The 14,822-nt window shown below is 28.1% G+C and overlaps 2 protein-coding genes across 4 annotated transcripts; one reads left to right on the top strand and one right to left on the bottom strand.

Moving 5' to 3' along the window:
• Positions 1 to 52: 52 nt before the first annotated feature.
• On the top strand, positions 53 to 8,581 carry LOC123260780 (putative gustatory receptor 28b). Of its 3 annotated transcripts, XM_044722116.1 has the most exons (6): positions 53 to 498; positions 566 to 996; positions 2,602 to 2,854; positions 3,744 to 3,902; positions 3,961 to 4,576; positions 5,655 to 5,801. In XM_044722116.1, the coding sequence occupies exons 1-5, from the start codon at positions 199 to 201 to the stop codon at positions 4,027 to 4,029; spliced, it is 1,212 nt and encodes a 403-aa protein (XP_044578051.1). In that variant the 5' UTR covers positions 53 to 198; the 3' UTR covers positions 4,030 to 4,576; positions 5,655 to 5,801. The 3 variants fall into 3 exon arrangements, with proteins under 3 accessions (XP_044578051.1, XP_044578052.1, XP_044578053.1); XM_044722117.1 differs by lacking the exons at positions 53 to 498; positions 566 to 996; positions 2,602 to 2,854; positions 3,744 to 3,902 and adding exons at positions 6,151 to 6,403; positions 6,473 to 6,631; positions 7,928 to 8,581 and having other exon boundaries at positions 4,044 to 4,576; positions 5,655 to 6,085; XM_044722118.1 differs by lacking the exons at positions 53 to 498; positions 566 to 996; positions 2,602 to 2,854; positions 3,744 to 3,902 and adding an exon at positions 6,151 to 6,417 and having other exon boundaries at positions 4,044 to 4,576; positions 5,655 to 6,085.
• On the bottom strand, positions 8,439 to 10,299 carry LOC123260816 (helix-loop-helix protein 1). The gene is made up of 4 exons (XM_044722174.1): positions 10,153 to 10,299; positions 8,918 to 9,028; positions 8,716 to 8,856; positions 8,439 to 8,653 (listed from the first exon to the last, which is right to left on the bottom strand). The coding sequence occupies exons 2-4, from the start codon at positions 9,016 to 9,018 to the stop codon at positions 8,500 to 8,502; spliced, it is 396 nt and encodes a 131-aa protein (XP_044578109.1). The 5' UTR covers positions 9,019 to 9,028; positions 10,153 to 10,299; the 3' UTR covers positions 8,439 to 8,499.
• Between the last annotated feature and the right edge of the window lie 4,523 nt (positions 10,300 to 14,822).

Here is a 14,822-nt window from a genome sequence, read left to right on the forward strand (position 1 = left end):
ATTTGAAAATGAAATATTGAACGATAATTATTTACTGTTAGCTTAGGTCAGCACTAATGAATAAGTTAATGGAATAGCCCACTCCAGTTATATATAGAATTATAATCATAAAAAAAAAATATAAAAGCAAGAGTATTAAATAAAATGTAACAGTCGTGCGTTATACGTCCAAAGAGCGTGTCCATCAGTATCAGTGTAATGTTCGAGAGAATCTTCAGACCAAGTAATCTGACGGAATCAATGCTGCCAATTTTGTTGTGCAATTGGATATTTGGTAACCAATTAATCCAATACCCTAACAGGAATTTTATATTTTTGCAAAAATTTCCGTACTTTATATTTATAATATGTGTCTACGCTGTTTCTTGGAGCTTGTCTCTGGTGTACTTTTTAAGTGAAACGATAGTGAGTTATCAAGAAAACTTGTATTGGATCGTCACTGGTGTCAGCCTTTTGATATTTTGCATAAACATAATTCTTGGATTGCTTTTCAAAAAGGTCAGTGTTTTCTTCTATAAGTTTTAAAAATTTTATTTACTAAATTAATCATTTTTTTTTTTAATAGAAATCACAGATGATTTATGACAGAAGTTTAAAAGTCGACAAAAAACTCGAAGATTTGGGAGTTGCAGTAAATTGCCAAAAAACTTTCACTTACTCATTTATTGTGACAATTATTTTCATAATTACCGCGTTGCTGCTTAATCTAATGACTGTTCTTTGGAGCGTTTCTTCTGACGATGCAGTAGCTGATACTTTTGCCATATTCGCGTTGAACCATCCGATTCACATGAATTACGTTTTCAGCTTGACGTTTTGCATGTTGATACGACACATGCGGCTCAGGTTTCGGAAGATCAACAAGGCACTTAGGAAATTTATAACACTGCAAAGTAATGATTCAATATTAATTGAAAATAATGAATCAATAACAGAGAATCGCATTATTTTGAACCAAACTTCAAGACGGCTAAATCATAGTCTTCAGACACTCAAGTAAGTTGTTTTATTAATGACTTCAGTATATTAAGTTCATAATATTTAGTAATATGTATGAATAAAAAGATTTAAATTCAATTAAATTATTTAGTCTGCACTGAGAAAAAAAAAATTAGGAAAACGGTTGACCCTGAAGGCCATCCCTGCAACTTCCCGCTAATTCCATACTTAGGCGCTTAAAATTGTACTAATGACGTTTTTGAGCTCTTCGAGCTCAAAAATACAATTTATGGGTTATTTTGAGCTCTCCGAGCTCAAAGAGATTGCTTTCCTATGCTTTAAAGCTCTTCGAGCTCAAAAGTCTGATAGAGATTTGATAAGACACTATTTTTTGAATTTTTAAACCACAATAACTTTTGAATGAATAAACCGATTTTTACACGGTTAGAAGCATTCGACGCAGTTTTTCAAGCCTCACAAAGAATCTCAAATTTTGAATTGATCGCGCTAAGAATTTTGGAGTTATTCCGAAAAAACACTTTTTTCGGTTTTCTTTCGTTCACGATATTTCTCTCGATATCTCTCGAATGAATCAACCGATTTTGACCGGACTGGTGGCAATCGACGTGGTTTTTTGAGGTTAAGAGCTGATTAGTTTTTGGAATTGAACCTTTAAGCCGTTTAAAAGTTATTCCAAAAAAACCACATTTGAAAAAAATTTTTTTTTCAGTTTTTTTAAGATTTCTCAAAATCTATTGATCTGAATCGGTCCAAACAGTTTTTAAAATCTAAGTTTGGTCAAGTTCTTTCGAATGGCACCAACCGCGATGAAATCGGTCAAGCCGTTCAAAAGTTATAAGCGGTTCACATACTTTCACACACACACACACACACACACACACACACACACACATACATACATACATACATACAGACACCGTGACAACCTCGCGGGGATAGTCAGGGAAGCTTCCTGTGACCTTCAAACGTCGAGATCTAATAAAAACTCGATTTTTGCAAAACGGGGTGAAAACAATAACTTCCCGATTTTCTTAGCGGGAAGTTAAAAATTATTGTCCAAAAAAAAACTTCTTGGTTCAAGAATCGTTTAAAATAAATTTTGGTTTTTTGACAAAAGAATATCAATATCTATCATGATAATAAAATATTGGCATTAATTTTGATAAATTAACAAACGAATAGGTACACTTGAATGAAACAAAAAATAATTCGATTAATTCTTGAGACAAGAAAATATATTCTTGAAAATTATCAATTTTATCAAAAGAATCAAATATCGACGGTCTAATTAGCAATTGGTCTAACTCCTTATTTTGTAGATGCTGATTTTTTAATATTTTGATGTAACAATAGTCCAATTATAAATTATTTGAATGATCCAAACCAAAATATTATACCTTTATTAGATATTAAATGATTTTTTAAAGTGATAATAAATTTTTAACTAACTGCGTTTTCGTTCAACCGGAAGATTTTCTAAAATGGAGTTAGACAATTTGCTAATAAGAATATCGATATATTATTGTAATTATTGATTTTATCAAAAGAATCAAATATATTCTTGTGACAAGAAAATTTTCTCAATAGTAGTACTTTTTTTTCTCAGTGTGATCGATTGATAATTATTTACATTATTTTTAGAAATATTCACTTGGAGTTGACATCACTTTGTGAAAAAATCACTCACATATTCGGAGTTCAGTTGATAATGACCATAGTTTCTTCATTTGTATTAATTACATCCTTATCTTATGACTTGTACCTGACGGCTCGCGACCCAAAAGTAATTAATTCTGACAAAATTTATGAAAGTTTTATTCTTTCAAGCTGGATGATTGTTAACGTTATTAACTTTCAATTTATTAATTATATTGCTGCGAAAACGGTACATGAGGTGTGTATTTTTGTGGCTAGTTTTTAAAGAGGTCCTAGCAAAGTTGTTATTAATTTAACAATCAAAAAATTTATGAAAACATTAAATTTTAAAAAATTTCAAGTAATTCTAGACAAAAAAATCCTTAAGGAGACCCGGTGGTCTAGCAGCCTAAAATTTAAGTTATTTTAAAAAATTTTATTTCTATGTGAAGGTAATGACTAATTCTTTCAAATTTTTTTACACTTATTCTATTACTTATCAATTAAGCAAAAATGAAAATCAAAACAAAAAAAAATTTTTGTTTTTAATTAGAAAAATGGCGCTGAAGTCCCCCTTTCAAAAAAAAAATGGATCTGACTGGTGGAGGAAAATTGATCTCTCCCTCTGATCTGAAATTAAAAAATATGACTGATTTTTAATTAGTACATACGTGTATAAGTATAGTTATCGTCGATACTAGAATGATAAAAAAAAAATATTTGACAAAATGGCGCGTAGTTAAAAATATTTTTTGAAAACGAATTTAGAATAATTGTAAAAAAAAATTTAAAAGCATTAGTCATTCCCTTCATATAGAAATAAAATTTTTAAAATAGCTTAAATTTCAGGCTGCTAGACCACCGGGTCCCCTTAATTTTTGATTTTGAAAATCGACAAAATACTAAATTATAAATGGAAATAAACAGACAAGAGAAATTGATATTTCTTCAAAATAATTTCGAAAAAAGCACCTTAAATTTTATATAGAATAAAAATTATTTTTAAACTTTCATAATTTATAAAAATTTCCAACTATTCAAATATAATTGTAATTTACAAACTTTTTAATAAAAAATTTCTTCCTAAGTCCTATATAAATATTGTATACGTTTAATATATTTATATTAATACAAAAACTTATTTATAGTGGAGTCAAACTGGAAGAATAATTCACAATTTAAAATCAAAGTCTCAAGACACCGACCTTTGTTTGACGATTCAAAAATTTTCTCTGCAAATGTTACAAAATCCATTAAAATTTTCCCCGTGCGGATTTATCGACCTGGGCTTCCCATTTGTGCGAGACGTAAGTAAAATCTTGAACATCTTTCTTCTTCTTCTTATCAGAATAAATATTTTTACAGTTTTTTGGAACAATAACAACATATCTAATTATTCTTATCCAAATGGCGCCAAATCCATATAATAAATAATAAAATGAAGATCACACTGAACATACCATACATATCATGAATAATATGCATAGCAGTTTCATTATAAGTTAAAATAGTAATTACTAAAGTTGATAATCTACTGGGAACATTTATTAATGAATTAGTTGCATCAAGTACATGAACATAAGATAAAATCATAATTACCGCTAATGAATTGCCCGCTTTTAGTTGCTGGTATTATATTACACACATTAAACATTACAACGGAGTAAAAATTTTCTCGATGTTTGGAATTAAGTACAAGCCAAAGAATTTAACCGAGTCATTGTTGCCGATTTTGACATTCAACTGGATTTTTGGTCACCAAATGATCAGATATTCTGCAAGTGGTTTTAATTTTGCCCAAAAATTTTTATATTTAATTTTCATTATAAGCATTTATGGCTCTATTTTAACTTATATAGCATTGTGGTACGGCTATAATGTTCACACGTTTAACAATAATGTTCGAATATACTTTTTAGTTGTTTTAGTTAATTTTTTAATACTGGTAGTTAATATATTCTTCGGCCGATTTTATAGAAATGTAAGTACCCTTTTTTATAATTTAATCAATCATTGTTAATTATTTACTATTAGCAACCTTGCAGTCACTATGTGACTGCCGAGACTTGTGAATTATAAATAAATAAAATTTTGGTTTATTAAATAATGACTTTTCTTAAATTGCACTGTACTTTTTTAACTATTGACGTTTTTAAAGATATAAGCTCATCCCGATGTTATACTCATCAAGAGCTTTCATTTGAGTACCCACATGCATTTTTTATATATTTTTCATACATACATATATATTATATATATAAATATATGAAAAAATGATGTTGGTACTCAAATGAAAGGTCTCGATGCGTGTAACATCGGGGCGAGCTTATATCTTTAAAAATGTCAATAATTAAGAAATGACATTGAATCTAGTGAACTATTGACATTTTTAAAGATATAAGCTCATCCTGATGTTACACTCATCGAGACCTTTCATTTGAGTACCCACATGCATTTTTGATATATTTTTCATATATACATATATATTATATATTTAAATATATGAAAAAATGATGTTGGTACTCAAATGAAAGGTCTCGATGCGTGTAACATCGGGGTGAGCTTATATCTTTGAAAATGTCAATAATTAACAAATGACCTGTATCACGTGAACTATTGACATTTTTAAAGATATAAGCTCATTCCGATGTTACACTTATCGAGACCTTTCATTTGAGTACTCACATGCAGTTTTGATATATTTTTCATATATACATATATATAATATATACAAATATATGAAAAATTGATGTGGATACTCAAATGAAAGGTCTTGATGAGTCTAACATCGGGATGAGCTTATATCTTTAAAAATGTCAATAGTCCACAAGATACAAGGTCATTTCTTAATTATGTTTCTAGAGATAGAGCATTGTCGAATGCAGCCTAAATACTTATCATCATAAATTAACTATTGATAAGAATAATATAAAACCTTGAAAAGGTACAATCCCAGGTCAAGACTTTTCTAGCGATACCAAATTTAATTTAATGGCCGCACAAAATTTTGCTTATTCTCTTAATAACAAAGATTAAGTATTAACCATTTTTTTTTTTAGAGAGCGTGTGTAATCAATAAAAGAAGTTCAAAAATAGACAAAAGTCTTGAATATTTGGGTGTTCCAGTTAACAGACAACAAAGTTATAATTATTCATTGAAACTAATCGTCATTTGGATAATAAGCGTTTTTTTACTTAACATCATCGTAGCTTTATTACCAACTGTTCAAATTAAAGGCTTTCTCAGGAAGATTATGATGGCATTTATCATCCAACATCCAATTCACGTAAATGCTTTAATTGATTTTACATTCTGTTCATTAATTTTACTCATGAAGCTTCGATTCAAATCTGTTAACGAAGCGCTTTTGAAGTTCCGAATTATATATAGTTACAATTTACCAGTCATTAACTTGAATAGAGAAGTAAACAATGATTTTACTCGTCAAAAGACACCGGAGCATTCTTTCGTTGTTTTTAAAATACTCAAGTAAGTTTTATAAAAATATAAAATTGTTTACATTTATTTATTTCTAAATAAATTTTTTTCTTCAGAGACGCGCATCTAGAACTGACAAATATTTGTAATAATATCACCGAAATATTTGGATGTCAATTGATTATGACAATACTTTCGTCGTTTATATTGATCACAACAATGCTCTACAATCTATATTCTTCAACTGTAAATGAAGAAATTACATTTGTTCAAAAAGTATCCAACGGTATAATTTTTACAAGTTGGGTTTTGCACAGTAGTTTTAAATTTATCTTCATTAATTATACCTGTTCCGGAACAATATGTGAGGTATTTTAATCAAAATCGATAAAATTAATTAAATAAAATTTAAAATTAATAATAAATATGATTTTTTAGTGGAAGCGAACCAGTAAACTAATTCATAAACTTGAAATAAAATCATATGGCACTGATTTCAGTGAAGAAATTCAGCGATTTTCAATCCAAATTATTAAAAATCCATTAATCTTCACACCTTGCGGATTAATAAATCTCAGTTACAAATTAATACGAAATGTAAGTATAAAATAATTCTAAATTTCGAAATATTTAAATAAATATAAATTAATGTTTTTAATTTTTATCACACAAGTGTTTTACAAAGTTTAAATACATATAAATCACACATCGACGGTACTTTGGTAAAACCTCGTATCTCTCATTTAAAATACATAGAAGATACGTGGTTTTACCAAAGTACCGTCGATATATTTAGTGTATTAGAATTATTATTATTATGTAAAATATTTTTACATCTAATACATTACATATTTTATTATTTAGTAATGAATTAAACTTTAGGTTACAAATTAGTCAATTGTTAGTAATCTTGCAGTCACTATATGACTGCCGTGACTTGTAAACTATAAATAAATAAAATTTTGCTTTATTAAATAATGACTTTTGTTAAATTGCACTATATTTTCTTAAATATTGACGTTTTTAAAGATATAAGCTCATCCCGATGTTACAATCATCAAGAGCTTTCATTTGAGTACCCACATGGATTTTTGATGTATTTTTGATATATATATATATATATATATATATATATATATATATATATAAATAAATATATGAAAAATTGATGTGGGTATTTAAATGAAAGGTCTTGATGAGTGTAACATCAGGATGAGCTTATATCTTCAAAATTGTCAATAGTTCACAAGATACAAGGTCGTTTCTTAATTATGTGAAATTGCACTGTATTTTCTTAACTATTGACGTTTTTAAAGATATAAGATCATCCTGATGTTACACTCATCAAGAGCTTTCATTTGAGTACCCACATGCATTTTGATATATTTTTCATATATACATATATATAATATATATAAATATATGAACAAATTGATGTGGGTACTCAAATGAAAGGTCTTGATTAGTGTAACATCGGGATGAGCTTATATCTTTAAAAATGTCAATAGTTCTCAAGATACAAGGTCATTTTTTAATCATGTATCTAGAGATAGAAGATTTTTAAATGCAGCCTAAATACTTATCATAATAAATTGACTATTGGTGAGAATGATATGAAACCTTGAAAAGGCACATATTCAAGTCAAGACCTTTATAATGACACTAAATTTAACTAAAAAAACCGATTTCATCATGACTACCCTGGACACAAAATTTTTCTTATTCTCAATAATATAAATTACAAATATCAATTCATGAAATTGTACATAAAAAATTTTTTAAATAATTTAGAAATTTAAGTTTAATTCATTATTAATTTTATACATAAATCTGACGAAGAATGTTTTAAAGTTCATTAAAAAAAAAAACAATTATTCAATTAAATATTTTCAGTTTGCTGGATCAATAACGACTTACCTTGTGATTCTAATCCAATTGAGCGATAAAGATAACCATTAAACAATATAAATGAATAGCAAAATTAAATTTTGTCAATTATATGCTGAAAATCTATTTGACACAGAATAGACGCGAGGATGATCATCAATAATTGAGCAATAAAAAAAGATATTTAGTTTGATGGATTGAGATGTATCTTTATTGGATTACTCTAAGGTCCGATGGAACGTTAAATCGTGGAGTACTCGTGAATTAGGAAACTACAATATAACACTATACAACAGGGAAAGAATTGATGGGGCCAGAAGGGGCGACGATCCGTGAAGTTGGCCTCCGTAATCTCATTCTTTTTCACTTAACGTAGATGCAATACAACATAAAGGAAAAAAGTTGTGAGCTTAAAGTAACCCTGAGGGAATCGCCGATCCCGTTTTTTGGGGAACAGATGCCCGCTAGATCGCTTTAAATCAATTAATTATAAATAAAACTGGTTAATTATTCCCAGATAAACTTATTACTTTATTAAACTGGTCAATTAAATATAAAATTTAAATAATTACACTTATTTACGCTTCTAGTACGTGGTTTAGGTACGCGATGTAACAAATAGCCAGCCTAAGAATCTCAATCTTGGACAGCTTTTTGTCGGGCGGCAAAGTCGGTAGCAGTTTTCTCAGTTCAGCAAATGCTAAGTTGAATGCTTCTACTCTTACTCGCTCCCTAGTTAAGTTTTTCTCAATAAATATCACAATATTTATTTATTATTAAATCAAAATCATTACCGAGTTGCGTGTGCAGTTCGATATTTTTGAGTAGCTCTCCTACGCCGACGGCGCTCTTCTCTCGAAAGTGTGCTCAATGACCCCGTTGAGTTCATCCCGTTAGAGCCGCTGTGGCTTACGTTCATTGAATTTTCTCTTTCTCTGCAAAAATTTATTTTTTATTACCCGAAATTTAAAATTTTCTTTTATCAAAATTACAAACCTACGACCGCGAGACTGGCTTAAATTACAACAGGTCGTTATTGGGTGCAATGCTTCACGCTCCATTTTATAGTTATTATTGTAAATATTGTAGTTATTCATTTATTTTTCTCTGGAAAATTTTATTTGTCTCAATATTTGTCTTTATTCGGTAAAATAGGGTTGTGATTTAATTATACGGATCAATAGTTTACCCCTTTGCTTTTTTTCCCATAAGAATTGCCAAATATTTAGATAATTAATTATCTATTTTTCATTGTACTTTTATTTTATTTTATTGTTATCTAGTTTATATTTTTAACGCGGTTTTATTAGTTCTTCCTGTATCTATGTATGTAACGGAATCGTTAACTCGATTTCCGGCCACCAAAACGTCGGATTAAATTAAAACTTTGCACACTTATCAAGGACCGATGACAATACAATAATTTAATAAGTTTGTCCCGATCCTGATCAGGATCTTCAGGATTTCCGGTTTTTTATATCCGAAGACACGACAGTGTCTTGATGCGCCAAGTACTAAGGCGTGTACTAACGCATTCAGAGCTTAATCTTTGAGACAAGCATATGACTAAGGGCAGGATCAACCAGGGACGTTTCCTACGTTTTACAATTTTTAAAAATTATTGCTTGAAAAAGTAAAATATACGCTTTGACGGCCAATCGAACTAAAAAGTAGAAAATAAATAGTTGTTTAAAAAAGTTAAAAAAAAAAGGTTTAATAAAAAAGCAAACTAAAAAGTAGAAAATAATTTTTAATGGGTTTAAAATAAGAATTGAGTGATTAACAAAAAAATTAAGTTTATCGTAAAAAAGCTCGGGGTGCTTGATGCAAATTTTTATAAATATTTTATTGACTATTGGTAAAAGTTAAGTCATTATTAAAATATCTTAAAAAGCACCTTACGCTTTTTTACAAGAAAATTAATTTTTTTGTTAATCATTCTTCTTATTCTAAACTCATTATACTTTTTAGTTTACTATTTTATTAAAGCGTTTTTTAGTTTTTTATTATTATTTATTTGTATAAAAAGCACAGAAATAAATCTCAAAATATCCCCTTGGCTTCGACCCTTAAAATCAGTGTAAAATCGACGTTTTCATATCTCCGTACAAAAGTCATCAGTTATTTAAGATAATTTAAAAATTTATAAGAGTTGTAAACACTGCGGGAAAATATTTTGGCAATTTTTATGTTAAACTAGCCATTTGTATGTATTCGATGCGTGTACTTACTATAATATTCCATTTAATAGTTCCAGGGCGACAATATTTCTTATTTATGACTATTACACTATCACACAATTACAATTCCGTAAATATTTTTTATAATCTATCAAAATAGATATTTTTTTTTACAGTCTAATTATTTGCATAAAAAAAATATGAGTATTCCAAAATAATTTATAATTTTTAAAAATGTATTTTGTTAGTTTATTTATTCTTTAAATTTACAAAACTAAAACAATTTTTTATTTTTCAGCAATTACACTTGTGTAAATTGTCAAGTACACAAGAGAACAAGTATAAGATATCTGATAAGAATTAACGCTGGTCCATGGGGCGAGAGAGACTCTGCGCGGTTAAGGGTAGTTTCCACCCTCAAACAAGCCACACCCTCGAATTTAACTTTATGTCGAGACCACCAATTGAGAATCAACATGCGTGATTACAGATAACACGCCTACTATTTTTCCCAAAGCCGCCATTTAGGCCTCAATTTTTCTTTATAAATTTTCCATCAATCAAATTTTAAATTCTATTAGTACAGAAAACTTAAACATGAAGAAAAGTAAAATTCTTGTTATTTCTTCACTATTTCTTCTAATTAATTTCCTGAAAATAATACAAAAAAGTATTAATTAAACATTTCAAACAATTAAACATACTTTGCTGTGTTTTAAATCGATAAAAGTGTTCCTGGCGCATAAATGGTGCTGGAATTTTGCAGATGTGTCTGCACCTGATCCTCAGAAAATCCATAGTCTCGGCTCCTCCCATGCTCAATTTTCTCTGTTGTGTTACTTTATATTACTCGGGTCGGAGATCTTGAGCTAAAAGTTCTATTTAAATTTCAGATAATAAATTTTTTAATTCACACACATACTCCAATAATTGTACTCGATGACGTATAGGAAGACTAGTTTAAAATAAGAGCAGTGACAAATTGATCTGTGGTAAAGTCACGTGTCGCCACGCGTCTTAGACATAATAATCCATGAAATAGCTGACAGTTTTAAAAAATAAACATTGAAAATAGTTGTCGACTAGAAAATTACACTCTGGAGGTTTTTAAATTACTTATTGTTGATTAAAATTATACCTTTCGTCGCTTTATACATTCTTTGTCACGTGCCTGAAAAATTGACACCGTTTTTTGTATTATTTCTTCATTAATTATTGATCTCTCTCGCTGTATTAATTTTTTTAATTAACCTGCATTATAATTAATGTTATTTGTATTAAAAAAATAATTTTAGATCACTTTTAAACAATTGTTTAGCTATTGGACAGTCGATAACAAAATTTTCATGTGAAATCCAGCAGCGGCTGATCTAGTATCTACAAGTGATTGTATTTTATCTTCTACTGGTAACTTTAGATTTATTTTTGTTGTAAAATTTATAAAAGTTACTTATAGTTTATAATAATAACAATTTGCAATTTTATTTCTTCTTTAAATAAATTTAATTTTACTTATAATTAATCATTTATCATTTTTTTCTTCAAAATGTTACATTGTATTTAATAATTTTAAAATCTTATAAACAATTCTATAAATTGAAACTATAAAATAATTTATTTATAAATAATTATTGTTGTAATTCATAAATAATAACTTAAAATAGTTTTAGAGCCTCATCTATATATATATATATATATATATATATATATAGGAGACTTTCTATAGATATAGATAGTCACTTATCACGATATCTCTGGAACTATAAGACCTAGAGACTTGAAATTTGGCAGGAATATTCCTTTTGCCAAGTAGAGGTCAGCTAAGAACGGATTTCACGAAATTCCACCCACAAGGGGGGTTGCGGGGGTGTTCACGAAAAAAATTCATATTTTTCAATTATGGCTTTTAATAGTTCAAAACTTGGTCAGAATGTTTCAAATTACATTTAGAAATTTTTAAAAACGAATTCTGTGACATTCCACCCCCTGGCGTGCCCGTGCGTGGGCGTCAAATTAAGAAAAAATTCGTAAATTTCAATCTATAGCTATTAATACTTTGAAACATGGCCAGAATGCTTTTTTGGCGTTTTTGAGCTGTTAAGAATAAATTTCATTAAATTCTACCCCCACATGTCCGTGCGTGGGCGTAAAATTAAAAGAAATTGTACCTTTTAATCTATAGCAGCTAAAGGATTGAAACTTGGCCAGATTGATTTTTTTGGAGTTTTTGAGCTGTAAAGAATGAATTTTATGAAATGCCACCCTCACAAATCCTTGCGTGGGCGTTAATTAAAAAATTATAAAATTCAATTCCTAAAGGATAATAAGAAGGCATTAAATATAAAAAAAATTAAAAATTTTTATATAAGGTAAAAGCCCTAATAGATGATCATGTACCATTATATGATCACTCTATGTATTTGTATACCTATATTTGTGAATATAGATATACAAATACACGTATATTGTACGCCACGCGAAGCGGGCGGGTAACGGCTAGTAAAAATATAGTTAATAAAGTGTAACTTATAATCCATAGCTTCATAAACTACAACATTAAAATCAATATATTTCTTCTTTTATTATTAATCGCTTATTATAAATCAATTTGGAGAGTATATTTATAACATAAAATCTAATTATATTTGAATATTAAATAACAAAAAGCAAAGTCGCGAAGTAATGCAAACATTACTCGCGGTCTTACACACGGTCGGCTGATCGATCGCGTGGCTATACCCCTGACAATATTCTTCTTATAAACAATAGCAGTAATAAAAACAATAATAATAATAATAATAATAATAATAATAAGACTAATAACTTACAAAGATACATCAACTCGGTTATAAATTTTCAGTATCCATAGCCTTGCCAGATAATTTACTTTTATAAATAAAACAAAGCCCGAAAAAATATTACATAATAATGCTCATCAGTAATTTATACACCTGAAAAAAATTTAACAAAAAATTTATCATTAAAACTAACTTATATATATAAATAAAAATAAATATAATAAATTTTTACCAACAATAAATAATGATTTTAAAACAAAGTGAAGGACTTTGAGTTATTTGATAACCAAAATATTATTTAGATTTAAATAAAAGCAGATGCCAACAGTGAAAAATTTTAACGAATTATATTCTCATAGGATTGTTGTTTTTTAGACTAGGTTGAAGGCCTTTGGCACTTGCCAAGGTCTTTAAATAAAGACTCTCTTCGGATAGTGGGCGTTTTTACATAAGTCTAACTTCATTATTATATATTTCATAATTACGGAAATACTTGAGTAAAAACTAAAAATTTTGTCTTACTTGCATCCTATTCCTCTCATTTTTAGTCAAACATCTTCAGTCAATTTTTATTTATTATATTTATATGAAAATTAAGTTAGCCGGCATCTAAAAATTAAAAAAAATTTTTTTTATTAAAAAAATTGGTACAAAAAAAATTTTTTAAAAATGTCACTTGTAGAAAACTTGAAAAACTGTAAGTGCAATTTTTAAAAAATATTTTTTTGTTCTAATTTAATTAATGAAGAAAAATCAAAAAAATTAAAAACGTCGGCTAACTTTAGTATTATTATAATTATAATTAATTATAATATGATATTATATTTTTTGGAATATTTCTAAATATTCCATTATTTTCTTTATATCTTATTATTTATTGTTTTATTACTTCTCTTTTGTAAAAGCTACCAGTACAGCGCACTTAGTTTTAAGTTATTAATTTATTTATTTATTTATTCATTTGACGCCAATCGGCATTATACAATAATCAGTCCATACTTTAAATTATAAGATATTAATCATAAATTATTAAATCTGAGAATTTTGGCTCGAAAATTATACACAGAAAGGTTTATTTGGCGATGCCTGGAGAAAATTAAAAAGAAAGAAATAAAAAAAAAAAATTCAAAATTTCAAAAAAAGAAAAAACAAAATTAACGTTGTTATTAATAATACGTACACGGAAAAAAAAAACTCGAAAAATTACAGTATATAATGCAACGTAGCACTTCGTGATGAAAACTGGAAAAATTACAGTTTCAGATTGTAATTATTACAGATTTTATAAGAATTACATTGTAGAATGTAATATTTACATTGCAAGCTCTGAATATTAAATTAAAAAATTGAATTTAGAAAAATGTTATTTCAAACTGTAATTTTTCTAGTTTTGATAACGACGGGACCGATTTTACATTTTATACTGTAATTTTTCGAGTTTTTTTTTTTCCGTGTAGTTAAGTTATACTTTGTAATTTGTATTAACTTATTTAAAGACCCTGTTATTGTCCTTTTGGCTGTTGGATTGTATAAAAAGAAATAAATAAATAAAAACTGCCATCACCTTGGTAATAGAAGAAATTAACTTCCTAAAAATCAAAAAAATTAAATTAAACTCTATCCAATTAAATTGAATTAAATTAAATTAAATTATTAAATAAAATAAAATAATTTAATGGGATAAGAGAAGTATAGGCTCGAAATAGACAGATATAATTATGACCACATAATATTGATTTAGCTATCGTGACCCTCATTTTCCCACGAGCTGTGAGATCAAGTTTGCATCTCGAGTAGAAAGACACAATACATGTATGCTTTAATGTAGAGGGTTGGCAAGCAGCTGCGCAAAGTAAGTGATGCTGAGAAAAAAGGGTGGTAGGTGGTGGAAATTGTGTGGGATGATAGCTGCATGACCTAGAG

The sequence above is a fragment of the Cotesia glomerata genome, linkage group LG3, assembly GCF_020080835.1.
Source record: "Cotesia glomerata isolate CgM1 linkage group LG3, MPM_Cglom_v2.3, whole genome shotgun sequence".
Taxonomy (NCBI): domain Eukaryota; kingdom Metazoa; phylum Arthropoda; class Insecta; order Hymenoptera; family Braconidae; genus Cotesia; species Cotesia glomerata.